At 45.6% G+C, this 14,626-nt stretch overlaps 2 protein-coding genes across 2 annotated transcripts; both read right to left on the bottom strand.

Moving 5' to 3' along the window:
* Nucleotides 1-1,059: 1,059 nt before the first annotated feature.
* LOC121272224 (mucin-22-like) lies at nucleotides 1,060-5,658 on the bottom strand (the record flags this gene model as incomplete). The annotated part of the gene is given in 7 exon segments (XM_041178750.1): nucleotides 1,060-1,239; nucleotides 1,925-2,031; nucleotides 2,497-2,820; nucleotides 3,220-3,324; nucleotides 3,787-4,095; nucleotides 4,734-5,066; nucleotides 5,310-5,658. Coding segments are annotated over 7 exon segments (1,707 nt in total), but the record flags the coding sequence as incomplete, so codon positions are not given.
* Nucleotides 5,659-6,980: 1,322 nt separating this feature from the next.
* Nucleotides 6,981-14,387, bottom strand: LOC121272223 (mucin-22-like). The gene is given in 10 exon segments (XM_041178749.1): nucleotides 6,981-7,160; nucleotides 7,569-7,655; nucleotides 8,335-8,959; nucleotides 9,045-9,139; nucleotides 9,295-9,443; nucleotides 9,840-10,334; nucleotides 10,440-10,814; nucleotides 11,481-11,732; nucleotides 12,494-12,625; nucleotides 14,327-14,387. Coding segments are annotated over 10 exon segments (2,451 nt in total).
* Between the last annotated feature and the right edge of the window lie 239 nt (nucleotides 14,388-14,626).

Raw genomic sequence — 14,626 nt, 5'->3', positions numbered from 1 at the left:
GAAGTGGTTTCACTGGTTTTTGTGGTACTTGTTGAGGTGGCTTTGCTGGTTTCTGTGGTACTGAACCTGGTGGCTTCACTGGTTTCCATGGTGCTTGTTGAAGTGGGTTCACTGGTTTTTGTGGTGGATGTTGAGGTGGGTTCACTGGTTACTGTGGTACTTGTTGAAGTGGGTTCAGTGGTTTCAGTGATACTTGTTGAGGTGGGTTCAGTGGTTTCAGTGGTACTTGTTGAGGTGGTTGCACTGGTTTCTGTGGTACTTGTTGATGTTGGTTCACTGGTTTTTGTGGTACTTGTTGAGGTGGGTTCACTGGTTTCTCTCGTAACAAATGTGGTTTGGCTGGCTGCTGTGTTGATTATTGAGGTACTTTCACTGGTTTCTGTTGTACTTATTGAAGTGGGTTCACTGGTTTTGGTGGTGCTTGTTGAGGTACTTCCACTGGTTTCCGTGGTACTTGCTGAAGTGGGTTCACTGGTTTTTATGCTTGTTGAGGTGGGTACACTGGTTTCTGTGGTACCTGTTGAGGTGGCTTCACTGGTTTCTATGGTGCTTGTTGTGGTACTTGCACTGGTTTCTGTTGTACTTGTTGTGGTGGTTGCACTGGTTTCTGTGGTTCTTATTGAAGTGGTTTCACTGGTTTTTGTGGTGGATGTTGAGGTGGTTTCACTGGTTACTGTGGTACTTGTTGAAGTGGGTTCACTGGTTTTGGTGGTTCTTGTTGAGGTACTTCCACTGGTTTCTGTGGTACTTGTTGAAGTGGGTTCACTGGTTTTGGTGGTGCTTGTTGAGGTACTTCCACTGGTTTCGGTGATACTTGTTGAGGTGGGTTCACTGGTTTTTGTGGTGCTTGTTGAGGTGGATTCAGTGGTTTCGGTGATACTTGTTTAGGTGGGTTCAGTGGTTTCAGTGGTACTTGTTGAGGTGGTTTCACTGGTTTTTGTGGTACTTGTTGAGGTGGTTGCACTGGTTTCTCTGGTAGTTGTTGAAGTGGGTTTACTAGTTTTGGTGGTGCTTTTTGAGGTACTTCCACTGGTTTCTGTGGTCCTTGTTAAAGTAGGTTCACTGGTTTTTGTGCTTGTTGAGGTGTGTACACTGGTTCTGCGGTACCTGTTGAGGTGTTTTCACTGGTTTCTGTTGTGCTTGTTGTGGTGCTTCCACTGGTTTCTGTGGTACTTGTTGAAGTGAGATCTGTGTTTCTTGTGGTGTTTGTTGAGGTGGGCTCAGTGCTTTCTGTGGTACCTGTTGAAGTGGTTTCACTGGTTTTTGTGGTACTTGTTGAGGTGGCGTTGCTGGTTTCTGTGTTACTGAACATGGTGGCTTCACTGGTTTCCATGGTGCTTGTTGAAGTGGGTTCACTGGTTTTTGTGGTGCTTGTTGAGGGTGGTTCACTAGATTCTGTGGTACTTGTTGACGTGGTTAAACCAGTTTCCGTGGTGCTTAGTGATGTGGGTTCACTGGTTTCTGTGATGCTTGTTGAAGTGGGATCATTGGTTTTGGTGGTGCTTGTTGAGGTACTTCTGCTGGTTTCTGTGGTCCTTGTTGAAGTAGGTTCAGTGTCTTTTGTGGTGCTTGTTGACGTGGGTTCACTGTTTTCTGTGGTACCTGTTGAAGTGGTTTCACTGGTTTTTATGGTACTTGTTGAGTTGTCTTCACTGGTTTCTGTGGTTCTGAACGTGGTGGCTTCAGTGGTTTGCGTGGAGCTTGTTGAGGTACTTCCACTGGATTCTGTGGTACTTGTTGAAGTGGGTTCACTGGTTTTTGTGGTACTTGTTGAGGTGGTCTCACTGGTTTCTGTGGGGCTTGTTGGGGTGGGTTCACTGGTTTTGGTGGTGCTTATTGAGGTACTTCTGCTGGTTTCTGTGGTAATTGTTGAAGTGGGTTCACTGGTTTTTGTGGTGCTTGTTGAGGTGGATTCACTGGTTTTGGTGGTACTTGTTGAAGTGGTTTCACGGGTTTCTGTGGTACCTGTTGAGGTGGTTTCACTGGTTTTTGCGGTGGTTGCACTGGTGTCTGTGGTACTTGTTGAAGTGGCTTCACTGATTTTGGTGGAACTTGTTGAGGTGGCTTCACTGGTTTCTGTGGTGCTTATTGTGGTACTTCCACTGGTTTTTAGGGTAATTGTTGAAGTGTGTTCAGTGTTTTTTGTGGCGCTTGTTGAGGGTCTTTCACTGGTGTCTGTGGTACTGGATGAAGTGGGATAACTAGTTTTCATGGTACTTGTTGAGGTGGCTTCGCTGGTTTCTGTGGTACTGAACGTGGTGGCTTCACTGGTTTGCGTGGTGCTTGTTGAGGGACTTTCACTGGTTTCTGTGGTGCTTGTGGTGGTTGCACTGGTTTTAATGGTACTTGTTGAGGTGGTTAGATGGGTTTCTGTGGTGCTTGTTGATGTGGGTTCACTGGTTTCTGTGGTGCTTGTTGAAGTGGGATCACTAATTTCGGTAGTGCTTGTTGAGGTACTTCTGCTGGTTTCTGTAGTCCTTGTTGAAGTGGGTTCACTGGTTTTTGTGGTGCTTGTTGCAGTGGTTGCACTGGTGTCTGTGGTACCTGTTGAAGTGGTTTCACTGGTTTTTGTGGTGCTTGTTGAGGTGGTTGTACTGGTTTCTGTGGTACTTGTTGAAGTGGGATCACTGGTTTTGGTGGTGCTTGTTGAGGTACTTCCACTGGTTTCTGTGGTAATTGTTGAGGTAGGTTCACTGCTTTTTGTGGTGGTTGTTGAGGTGGGTTCAGTGGTTTTGGTGGTACTTGTTGAGGTGGGTTCAGTGGTTTCAGTGGTACCTGTTGAGGTGGTATCACTGGTTTTTGTGGTAGTTGTTGTGGTGGCTTCACTGGTTTCTGTGGTGTTTGTTGTGGTACTTCCATTGGTTTCTGTGGTACTTGTTGAAGTGCGTTCAGTGTTTTTTGTGGTGCTTTTTGAGGTGGGTTCACTGTTTTATGTGGTACCTGTTGAAGTGGCTTCACTTGCTTCTGTGGTTCTGAACGTGGTGACTTCACTGGTTTGCATGTAGCTTGTTGAGGTACTTCCACTGGTTTCTGTGGTACCTGTTGAAGTGATTCAACTGGTTTTTGTGCTTGTTGAGGTGGGTACACTGGTTTCAATGGTACTTGTTGAAGTGGGTTCAGTGTTTCTTGTGGTTCTCATAGAGGTGGGCTCAGTGGTTTCTGTGGTACCTGTTGAGGTGGTTTTACTGGTTTTGGTGGTGCTTGTTCTGGTAATTCCACTGGTTTCTGTGGTACTTGTTGAAGTGGGCTCACTGGTTTTTGTGGTGCTTGTTGAGGTGGTTTCACTGGTTTTTGTGGGACTTGTTGAGGTGGTTGCACTGGTTTCTGTGGTACTTGTTGAAGTTGGTTCACTGGTTTTTGTGGTACTTGTTGAGGTGGGTTCACTGGTTTCTCCCATAACAAATGTTGTTTGGCTAGTTGCTGTGTTGATTGTTGAGGTACTTTCACTGGTTTCTGTTGTACTTATTGAAGTGGGTTCACTGGTTTTGGTGGTGCTTGTTTTGGTGGTTTCACTGGTTTTTGTGGTACTTGTTGAGGTGGTTGCACTGGTTTCTTTGGTACTTGTTGAAGTTGATTCACTGGTTTTTGTGGTACTTGTTGAGGTGGGTTCACTGGTTTCTCTCGTAACAAATGTGGTTTGGCTGGTTGCTGTGTTGATTGTTGAGGTACTTTCACTGGTTTCTGTTGTACTTATTGAAGTGGGTTCACTGGTTTTGGTGGTGCTTGTTGAGGTACTTCCACTGATTTCTGTGGTACTTGCTGAAGTGGGTTCACTGATTTTTATGCTTGTTGAGGTGGGTACACTGGTTTCTGTGGTGCTTGTTGTGGTACTTGCACTGGTTTCTGTGGTACTTGTTGTGGTGGTTGCACTGGTTTCTGTGGTGCTTATTGAAGTGATTTCAGTGGTTTTTGTGGTGGACGTTGAGGTGGTTTCACTGGTTACTGTGGTACTTGTTGAAGTGGGTTCACTGGTTTTTGTGGTGCTTGTTGAGGTGGGTTCAGTGGTTTCAGTGATACTTGTTGAGGTGGGTTCAGTGGTTTCAGTGGTACTTGTTGAGGTGTTTGCACTGGTTTCTGTGGTACTTGTTGTAGTTGGTTCACTGGTTTTTGTGGTACTTGTTGAGGTGGGTTCACTGATTTCTCTCGTAACAAATGTGGTTTGGCTGGTTGCTGTGTTGATCGTTGAGGTACTTTCACTTGTTTCTGTTGTACTTATTGAAGTGGGTTCACTGGTTTTGGTGGTGCTTGCTGAGGTACTTCCGCTGGTTTCTGTGGTACTTGCTGAAGTGGGTTCACTGGTTTTAATGCTTGTTGAGGTGGGTACACTGTTTTCTGTGGTACCTGTTGAGGTGGCTTCACTGGTTTCTATGGTGCTTTATGTGATACTTGCACTGGTTTCTGTGGTATTTGTTGTGGTGGTTGCACTGGTTTCTGTGGTGCTTATTGAAGTGGATTCACTGGTTTTTGTGGTGGATGTTGAGGTGGTTTCACTGGTTACTGTGGTACTTGTTGAAGTGGGTTCACTGGTTTTGGTGGTGCTTGTTGAGGTACTTCCACTGGTTTGTGTGCTACTTGTTGAAGTGGGTTCACTGGTATTTGTGGAGCTTGTTGAGGTGGGTTCAGTGGTTTTGGTGATACTTGTTGAGGTGGGTTCAGTGGTTTCAGTGGTACTTGTTGAGGTGGTTGCACTGGTTTCTGTGGTACTTGTTGAAGTTGTTCACTGGTTTCTGTGGTACTTGTTGTGGTGGTTGCACTGGTTTCTGTGGTGCTTATTGAAGTGGTTTCACTGGTTTTTGTGGTGGATGTTGAGGTGGTTTCACTGGTTACTGTGGTACTTGTTGAAGTGGGTTCACTGGTTTTGGTGGTTCTTGTTGAGGTACTTCCACTGGTTTCTGTGGTACTTGTTGAAGTGGGTTCACTGGTTTTTGTGGTGCTTGTTGAGGTGGGTTCAGTGGTTTCAGTGGTACTTGTTGAGGTGGTTTCACTGGTTTTTGTGGTAATTGTTGAAGTGGGTTTACTAGTTTTGGTGGTGCTTTTTGAGGTACTTCCACTGGTTTCTGTGGTACCTGTTGAATTAGGTTCACTGGTTTTTGTGCTTGTTGAGGTGTGTACACTGGTTTCTGTGGTACCTGTTGAGGTTCCTTCACTGGTTTCTGTGGTGCTTGTTGTGGTGCTTCCACTGGTTTCTGTGGTACTTGCTGAAGTGGGTTCACTGGTTTTTATTCTTGTTGAGGTGGGTACACTGGTTTCTGTGGTACCTGTTGAGGTGGCATCACTGGTTTTTATGGTGCTTGTTGTGGTACTTCCACTGGTTTCTGTGGTACTTGTTGTGGTGGTTGCACTGGTTTCTGTGGTGCTTATTGAAGTGGTTTCACTGGTTTTTGTGGTGGATGTTGAGGTGGTTTCACTGGTTACTGTGGTACTTGTTGAAGTGGGTTCACTGGTTTTGGTGGTGCTTGTTGAGGTACTTCCACTGGTTTTTGTTGTACTTGTTGAAGTGGGTTCACTGGTTTTTGTGGTGCTTGTTTAGGTGGGTTCAGTGGTTTCGGTGATACTTGTTGAGGTGGGTTCAGTGGTTTCAGTGGTACTTGTTGAGTTGGTTTCACTCGTTTTTGTGGTACTTGTTGAGGTGGTTTCACTGGTTTCTGTGGTACTTGTTGAAGTGGGTTTACTAGTTTTGGTGGTGCTTTTTTAAAATACTTCCACTGGTTTCTGTGGTACCTGTTGAATTAGGTTCACTGGTTTTTGTGCTTGTTGAGGTGTGTACACTGGTTTCTGTGTTACCTGTTGAGGTGGCTTCATTGGTTTCTGTGGTGCTTGTTGTGGTGCTTCCACTGGTTTCTGTGGTACTTGTGGAAGTGGTATCTGTGTTTCTTGTGGTGTTTGTTGAGGTGTGCTCAGTGGATTCTGTGATAACTGTTGAAGTGGTTTCACTGGTTTTTGTGGTACTTGTTGAGGTGGCTTTGCTGGTTTCTGTGGTACTGAACCTGGTGGCTTCACTGGTTTCCATGGTGCTTGTTGAAGTGGGTTCACTGGTTTTTGTGGTGGATGTTGAGGTGGGTTCACTGGTTACTGTGGTACTTGTTGAAGTGGGTTCAGTGGTTTCAGTGATACTTGTTGAGGTGGGTTCAGTGGTTTCAGTGGTACTTGTTGAGGTGGTTGCACTGGTTTCTGTGGTACTTGTTGATGTTGGTTCACTGGTTTTTGTGGTACTTGTTGAGGTGGGTTCACTGGTTTCTCTCGTAACAAATGTGGTTTGGCTGGCTGCTGTGTTGATTATTGAGGTACTTTCACTGGTTTCTGTTGTACTTATTGAAGTGGGTTCACTGGTTTTGGTGGTGCTTGTTGAGGTACTTCCACTGGTTTCCGTGGTACTTGCTGAAGTGGGTTCACTGGTTTTTATGCTTGTTGAGGTGGGTACACTGGTTTCTGTGGTACCTGTTGAGGTGGCTTCACTGGTTTCTATGGTGCTTGTTGTGGTACTTGCACTGGTTTCTGTTGTACTTGTTGTGGTGGTTGCACTGGTTTCTGTGGTTCTTATTGAAGTGGTTTCACTGGTTTTTGTGGTGGATGTTGAGGTGGTTTCACTGGTTACTGTGGTACTTGTTGAAGTGGGTTCACTGGTTTTGGTGGTTCTTGTTGAGGTACTTCCACTGGTTTCTGTGGTACTTGTTGAAGTGGGTTCACTGGTTTTGGTGGTGCTTGTTGAGGTACTTCCACTGGTTTCGGTGATACTTGTTGAGGTGGGTTCACTGGTTTTTGTGGTGCTTGTTGAGGTGGATTCAGTGGTTTCGGTGATACTTGTTTAGGTGGGTTCAGTGGTTTCAGTGGTACTTGTTGAGGTGGTTTCACTGGTTTTTGTGGTACTTGTTGAGGTGGTTGCACTGGTTTCTCTGGTAGTTGTTGAAGTGGGTTTACTAGTTTTGGTGGTGCTTTTTGAGGTACTTCCACTGGTTTCTGTGGTCCTTGTTAAAGTAGGTTCACTGGTTTTTGTGCTTGTTGAGGTGTGTACACTGGTTCTGCGGTACCTGTTGAGGTGTTTTCACTGGTTTCTGTTGTGCTTGTTGTGGTGCTTCCACTGGTTTCTGTGGTACTTGTTGAAGTGAGATCTGTGTTTCTTGTGGTGTTTGTTGAGGTGGGCTCAGTGCTTTCTGTGGTACCTGTTGAAGTGGTTTCACTGGTTTTTGTGGTACTTGTTGAGGTGGCGTTGCTGGTTTCTGTGTTACTGAACATGGTGGCTTCACTGGTTTCCATGGTGCTTGTTGAAGTGGGTTCACTGGTTTTTGTGGTGCTTGTTGAGGGTGGTTCACTAGATTCTGTGGTACTTGTTGACGTGGTTAAACCAGTTTCCGTGGTGCTTAGTGATGTGGGTTCACTGGTTTCTGTGATGCTTGTTGAAATGGGATCATTGGTTTTGGTGGTGCTTGTTGAGGGTGGTTCACTAGATTCTGTGGTACTTGTTGACGTGGTTAAACCAGTTTCCGTGGTGCTTAGTGATGTGGGTTCACTGGTTTCTGTGATGCTTGTTGAAGTGGGATCATTGGTTTTGGTGGTGCTTGTTGAGGTACTTCTGCTGGTTTCTGTGGTCCTTGTTGAAGCAGGTTCAGTGTCTTTTGTGGTGCTTGTTGACGTGGGTTCACTGTTTTCTGTGGTACCTGTTGAAGTGGTTTCACTGGTTTTTATGGTACTTGTTGAGTTGTCTTCACTGGTTTCTGTGGTTCTGAACGTGGTGGCTTCAGTGGTTTGCGTGGAGCTTGTTGAGGTACTTCCACTGGATTCTGTGGTACTTGTTGAAGTGGGTTCACTGGTTTTTGTGGTACTTGTTGAGGTGGTCTCACTGGTTTCTGTGGGGCTTGTTGGGGTGGGTTCACTGGTTTTGGTGGTGCTTATTGAGGTACTTCTGCTGGTTTCTGTGGTAATTGTTGAAGTGGGTTCACTGGTTTTTGTGGTGCTTGTTGAGGTGGATTCACTGGTTTTGGTGGTACTTGTTGAAGTGGTTTCACGGGTTTCTGTGGTACCTGTTGAGGTGGTTTCACTGGTTTTTGCGGTGGTTGCACTGGTGTCTGTGGTACTTGTTGAAGTGGCTTCACTGATTTTGGTGGAACTTGTTGAGGTGGCTTCACTGGTTTCTGTGGTGCTTATTGTGGTACTTCCACTGGTTTTTAGGGTAATTGTTGAAGTGTGTTCAGTGTTTTTTGTGGCGCTTGTTGAGGGTCTTTCACTGGTGTCTGTGGTACTGGATGAAGTGGGATAACTAGTTTTCATGGTACTTGTTGAGGTGGCTTCGCTGGTTTCTGTGGTACTGAACGTGGTGGCTTCACTGGTTTGCGTGGTGCTTGTTGAGGGACTTTCACTGGTTTCTGTGGTGCTTGTGGTGGTTGCACTGGTTTTAATGGTACTTGTTGAGGTGGTTAGATGGGTTTCTGTGGTGCTTGTTGATGTGGGTTCACTGGTTTCTGTGGTGCTTGTTGAAGTGGGATCACTAATTTCGGTAGTGCTTGTTGAGGTACTTCTGCTGGTTTCTGTAGTCCTTGTTGAAGTGGGTTCACTGGTTTTTGTGGTGCTTGTTGCAGTGGTTGCACTGGTGTCTGTGGTACCTGTTGAAGTGGTTTCACTGGTTTTTGTGGTGCTTGTTGAGGTGGTTGTACTGGTTTCTGTGGTACTTGTTGAAGTGGGATCACTGGTTTTGGTGGTGCTTGTTGAGGTACTTCCACTGGTTTCTGTGGTAATTGTTGAGGTAGGTTCACTGCTTTTTGTGGTGGTTGTTGAGGTGGGTTCAGTGGTTTTGGTGGTACTTGTTGAGGTGGGTTCAGTGGTTTCAGTGGTACCTGTTGAGGTGGTTTCACTGGTTTTTGTGGTAGTTGTTGTGGTGGCTTCACTGGTTTCTGTGGTGTTTGTTGTGGTACTTCCATTGGTTTCTGTGGTACTTGTTGAAGTGCGTTCAGTGTTTTTTGTGGTGCTTTTTGAGGTGGGTTCACTGTTTTATGTGGTACCTGTTGAAGTGGCTTCACTTGCTTCTGTGGTTCTGAACGTGGTGACTTCACTGGTTTGCATGTAGCTTGTTGAGGTACTTCCACTGGTTTCTGTGGTACCTGTTGAAGTGATTCAACTGGTTTTTGTGCTTGTTGAGGTGGGTACACTGGTTTCAATGGTACTTGTTGAAGTGGGTTCAGTGTTTCTTGTGGTTCTCATAGAGGTGGGCTCAGTGGTTTCTGTGGTACCTGTTGAGGTGGTTTTACTGGTTTTGGTGGTGCTTGTTCTGGTAATTCCACTGGTTTCTGTGGTACTTGTTGAAGTGGGCTCACTGGTTTTTGTGGTGCTTGTTGAGGTGGTTTCACTGGTTTTTGTGGGACTTGTTGAGGTGGTTGCACTGGTTTCTGTGGTACTTGTTGAAGTTGGTTCACTGGTTTTTGTGGTACTTGTTGAGGTGGGTTCACTGGTTTCTCCCATAACAAATGTTGTTTGGCTAGTTGCTGTGTTGATTGTTGAGGTACTTTCACTGGTTTCTGTTGTACTTATTGAAGTGGGTTCACTGGTTTTGGTGGTGCTTGTTTTGGTGGTTTCACTGGTTTTTGTGGTACTTGTTGAGGTGGTTGCACTGGTTTCTTTGGTACTTGTTGAAGTTGATTCACTGGTTTTTGTGGTACTTGTTGAGGTGGGTTCACTGGTTTCTCTCGTAACAAATGTGGTTTGGCTGGTTGCTGTGTTGATTGTTGAGGTACTTTCACTGGTTTCTGTTGTACTTATTGAAGTGGGTTCACTGGTTTTGGTGGTGCTTGTTGAGGTACTTCCACTGATTTCTGTGGTACTTGCTGAAGTGGGTTCACTGATTTTTATGCTTGTTGAGGTGGGTACACTGGTTTCTGTGGTGCTTGTTGTGGTACTTGCACTGGTTTCTGTGGTACTTGTTGTGGTGGTTGCACTGGTTTCTGTGGTGCTTATTGAAGTGATTTCAGTGGTTTTTGTGGTGGACGTTGAGGTGGTTTCACTGGTTACTGTGGTACTTGTTGAAGTGGGTTCACTGGTTTTTGTGGTGCTTGTTGAGGTGGGTTCAGTGGTTTCAGTGATACTTGTTGAGGTGGGTTCAGTGGTTTCAGTGGTACTTGTTGAGGTGTTTGCACTGGTTTCTGTGGTACTTGTTGTAGTTGGTTCACTGGTTTTTGTGGTACTTGTTGAGGTGGGTTCACTGATTTCTCTCGTAACAAATGTGGTTTGGCTGGTTGCTGTGTTGATTGTTGAGGTACTTTCACTTGTTTCTGTTGTACTTATTGAAGTGGGTTCACTGGTTTTGGTGGTGCTTGCTGAGGTACTTCCGCTGGTTTCTGTGGTACTTGCTGAAGTGGGTTCACTGGTTTTAATGCTTGTTGAGGTGGGTACACTGTTTTCTGTGGTACCTGTTGAGGTGGCTTCACTGGTTTCTATGGTGCTTTATGTGATACTTGCACTGGTTTCTGTGGTACTTGTTGTGGTGGTTGCACTGGTTTCTGTGGTGCTTATTGAAGTGGTTTCACTGGTTTTTGTGGTGGATGTTGAGGTGGTTTCACTGGTTACTGTGGTACTTGTTGAAGTGGGTTCACTGGTTTTGGTGGTGCTTGTTGAGGTACTTCCACTGGTTTTTGTTGTACTTGTTGAAGTGGGTTCACTGGTTTTTGTGGTGCTTGTTTAGGTGGGTTCAGTGGTTTCGGTGATACTTGTTGAGGTGGGTTCAGTGTTTTCAGTGGTACTTGTTGAGTTGGTTTCACTCGTTTTTGTGGTACTTGTTGAGGTGGTTTCACTGGTTTTTGTGGTACTTGTTGAGGTGGTTGCACTGGTTTCTGTGGTAATTGTTGAATTGGGTTCACTGGTTTCTGTGGTGGATGTTGAGGTGGTTGCACTGGTTTCTGTGGTACTTGTTGAATGGGTTCACTGGTTTTGGTGGTGCTTGTTGAGGTACTTCCACTGGTTCCTGTGGTATTTGTTGAAGTGGGTTCACTGGTTTTTGTGGTGCTTGTTGAGGTGGGTTCAGTGGTTTCGGTGATACTTGTTGAGGTGGGTTCAGTGGTTTCAGTGGTACTTGTTGAGGTGGTTTCTCTGGTTTTTGTGGTACTTGTTGAGGTGGTTGCACTGGTTTCTGTGGTACTTGTTGAAGTGGGTTTACTAGTTTTGGTGGTGCTTTTTTAAAATACTTCCACTGGTTTCTGTGGTACCTGTTGAATTAGGTTCACTGGTTTTTGTGCTTGTTGAGGTGTGTACACTGGTTTCTGTGTTACCTGTTGAGGTGGCTTCACTGGTTTCTGTGGTGCTTGTTGTGGTGCTTCCACTGGTTTCTGTGGTACTTGTGGAAGTGGTATCTGTGTTTCTTGTGGTGTTTGTTGAGGTGTGCTCAGTGGATTCTGTGATAACTGTTGAAGTGGTTTCACTGGTTTTTGTTGTACTTGTTGAGGTGGCTTTGCTGGTTTCTGTGGTACTGAACCTGGTGGCTTCACTGGTTTCCATGGTGCTTGTTGAAGTGGGTTCACTGGTTTTTGTGGTGGATGTTGAGGTGGGTTCACTGGTTACTGTGGTACTTGTTGAAGTGGGTTCAGTGGTTTCAGTGATACTTGTTGAGGTGGGTTCAGTGGTTTCAGTGGTACTTGTTGAGGTGGTTGCACTGGTTTCTGTGGTACTTGTTGATGTTGGTTCACTGGTTTTTGTGGTACTTGTTGAGGTGGGTTCACTGGTTTCTCTCGTAACAAATGTGGTTTGGCTGGCTGCTGTGTTGATTATTGAGGTACTTTCACTGGTTTCTGTTGTACTTATTGAAGTGGGTTCACTGGTTTTGGTGGTGCTTGTTGAGGTACTTCCACTGGTTTCCGTGGTACTTGCTGAAGTGGGTTCACTGGTTTTTATGCTTGTTGAGGTGGGTACACTGGTTTCTGTGGTACCTGTTGAGGTGGCTTCACTGGTTTCTATGGTGCTTGTTGTGGTACTTGCACTGGTTTCTGTTGTACTTGTTGTGGTGGTTGCACTGGTTTCTGTGGTTCTTATTGAAGTGGTTTCACTGGTTTTTGTGGTGGATGTTGAGGTGGTTTCACTGGTTACTGTGGTACTTGTTGAAGTGGGTTCACTGGTTTTGGTGGTTCTTGTTGAGGTACTTCCACTGGTTTCTGTGGTACTTGTTGAAGTGGGTTCACTGGTTTTGGTGGTGCTTGTTGAGGTACTTCCACTGGTTTCGGTGATACTTGTTGAGGTGGGTTCACTGGTTTTTGTGGTGCTTGTTGAGGTGGATTCAGTGGTTTCGGTGATACTTGTTTAGGTGGGTTCAGTGGTTTCAGTGGTACTTGTTGAGGTGGTTTCACTGGTTTTTGTGGTACTTGTTGAGGTGGTTGCACTGGTTTCTCTGGTAGTTGTTGAAGTGGGTTTACTAGTTTTGGTGGTGCTTTTTGAGGTACTTCCACTGGTTTCTGTGGTCCTTGTTAAAGTAGGTTCACTGGTTTTTGTGCTTGTTGAGGTGTGTACACTGGTTCTGCGGTACCTGTTGAGGTGTTTTCACTGGTTTCTGTTGTGCTTGTTGTGGTGCTTCCACTGGTTTCTGTGGTACTTGTTGAAGTGAGATCTGTGTTTCTTGTGGTGTTTGTTGAGGTGGGCTCAGTGCTTTCTGTGGTACCTGTTGAAGTGGTTTCACTGGTTTTTGTGGTACTTGTTGAGGTGGCGTTGCTGGTTTCTGTGTTACTGAACATGGTGGCTTCACTGGTTTCCATGGTGCTTGTTGAAGTGGGTTCACTGGTTTTTGTGGTGCTTGTTGAGGGTGGTTCACTAGATTCTGTGGTACTTGTTGACGTGGTTAAACCAGTTTCCGTGGTGCTTAGTGATGTGGGTTCACTGGTTTCTGTGATGCTTGTTGAAGTGGGATCATTGGTTTTGGTGGTGCTTGTTGAGGTACTTCTGCTGGTTTCTGTGGTCCTTGTTGAAGTAGGTTCAGTGTCTTTTGTGGTGCTTGTTGACGTGGGTTCACTGTTTTCTGTGGTACCTGTTGAAGTGGTTTCACTGGTTTTTATGGTACTTGTTGAGTTGTCTTCACTGGTTTCTGTGGTTCTGAACGTGGTGGCTTCAGTGGTTTGCGTGGAGCTTGTTGAGGTACTTCCACTGGATTCTGTGGTACTTGTTGAAGTGGGTTCACTGGTTTTTGTGGTACTTGTTGAGGTGGTCTCACTGGTTTCTGTGGGGCTTGTTGGGGTGGGTTCACTGGTTTTGGTGGTGCTTATTGAGGTACTTCTGCTGGTTTCTGTGGTAATTGTTGAAGTGGGTTCACTGGTTTTTGTGGTGCTTGTTGAGGTGGATTCACTGGTTTTGGTGGTACTTGTTGAAGTGGTTTCACGGGTTTCTGTGGTACCTGTTGAGGTGGTTTCACTGGTTTTTGCGGTGGTTGCACTGGTGTCTGTGGTACTTGTTGAAGTGGCTTCACTGATTTTGGTGGAACTTGTTGAGGTGGCTTCACTGGTTTCTGTGGTGCTTATTGTGGTACTTCCACTGGTTTTTAGGGTAATTGTTGAAGTGTGTTCAGTGTTTTTTGTGGCGCTTGTTGAGGGTCTTTCACTGGTGTCTGTGGTACTGGATGAAGTGGGATAACTAGTTTTCATGGTACTTGTTGAGGTGGCTTCGCTGGTTTCTGTGGTACTGAACGTGGTGGCTTCACTGGTTTGCGTGGTGCTTGTTGAGGGACTTTCACTGGTTTCTGTGGTGCTTGTGGTGGTTGCACTGGTTTTAATGGTACTTGTTGAGGTGGTTAGATGGGTTTCTGTGGTGCTTGTTGATGTGGGTTCACTGGTTTCTGTGGTGCTTGTTGAAGTGGGATCACTAATTTCGGTAGTGCTTGTTGAGGTACTTCTGCTGGTTTCTGTAGTCCTTGTTGAAGTGGGTTCACTGGTTTTTGTGGTGCTTGTTGCAGTGGTTGCACTGGTGTCTGTGGTACCTGTTGAAGTGGTTTCACTGGTTTTTGTGGTGCTTGTTGAGGTGGTTGTACTGGTTTCTGTGGTACTTGTTGAAGTGGGATCACTGGTTTTGGTGGTGCTTGTTGAGGTACTTCCACTGGTTTCTGTGGTAATTGTTGAGGTAGGTTCACTGCTTTTTGTGGTGGTTGTTGAGGTGGGTTCAGTGGTTTTGGTGGTACTTGTTGAGGTGGGTTCAGTGGTTTCAGTGGTACCTGTTGAGGTGGTTTCACTGGTTTTTGTGGTAGTTGTTGTGGTGGCTTCACTGGTTTCTGTGGTGTTTGTTGTGGTACTTCCATTGGTTTCTGTGGTACTTGTTGAAGTGCGTTCAGTGTTTTTTGTGGTGCTTTTTGAGGTGGGTTCACTGTTTTATGTGGTACCTGTTGAAGTGGCTTCACTTGCTTCTGTGGTTCTGAACGTGGTGACTTCACTGGTTTGCATGTAGCTTGTTGAGGTACTTCCACTGGTTTCTGTGGTACCTGTTGAAGTGATTCAACTGGTTTTTGTGCTTGTTGAGGTGGGTACACTGGTTTCAATGGTACTTGTTGAAGTGGGTTCAGTGTTTCTTGTGGTTCTCATAGAGGTGGGCTCAGTGGTTTCTGTGGTACCTGTTGAGGTGGTTTTACTGGTTTTGGTGGTGCTTGTTCTGGTAATTCCACTGGTTTCTGTGGTACTTGTTG

This window comes from Carcharodon carcharias, chromosome 33 (genome assembly GCF_017639515.1).
Source record: "Carcharodon carcharias isolate sCarCar2 chromosome 33, sCarCar2.pri, whole genome shotgun sequence".
In the NCBI taxonomy this organism is placed as follows: domain Eukaryota; kingdom Metazoa; phylum Chordata; class Chondrichthyes; order Lamniformes; family Lamnidae; genus Carcharodon; species Carcharodon carcharias.
This window is presented reverse-complemented; position numbering and strand designations above follow the sequence as displayed.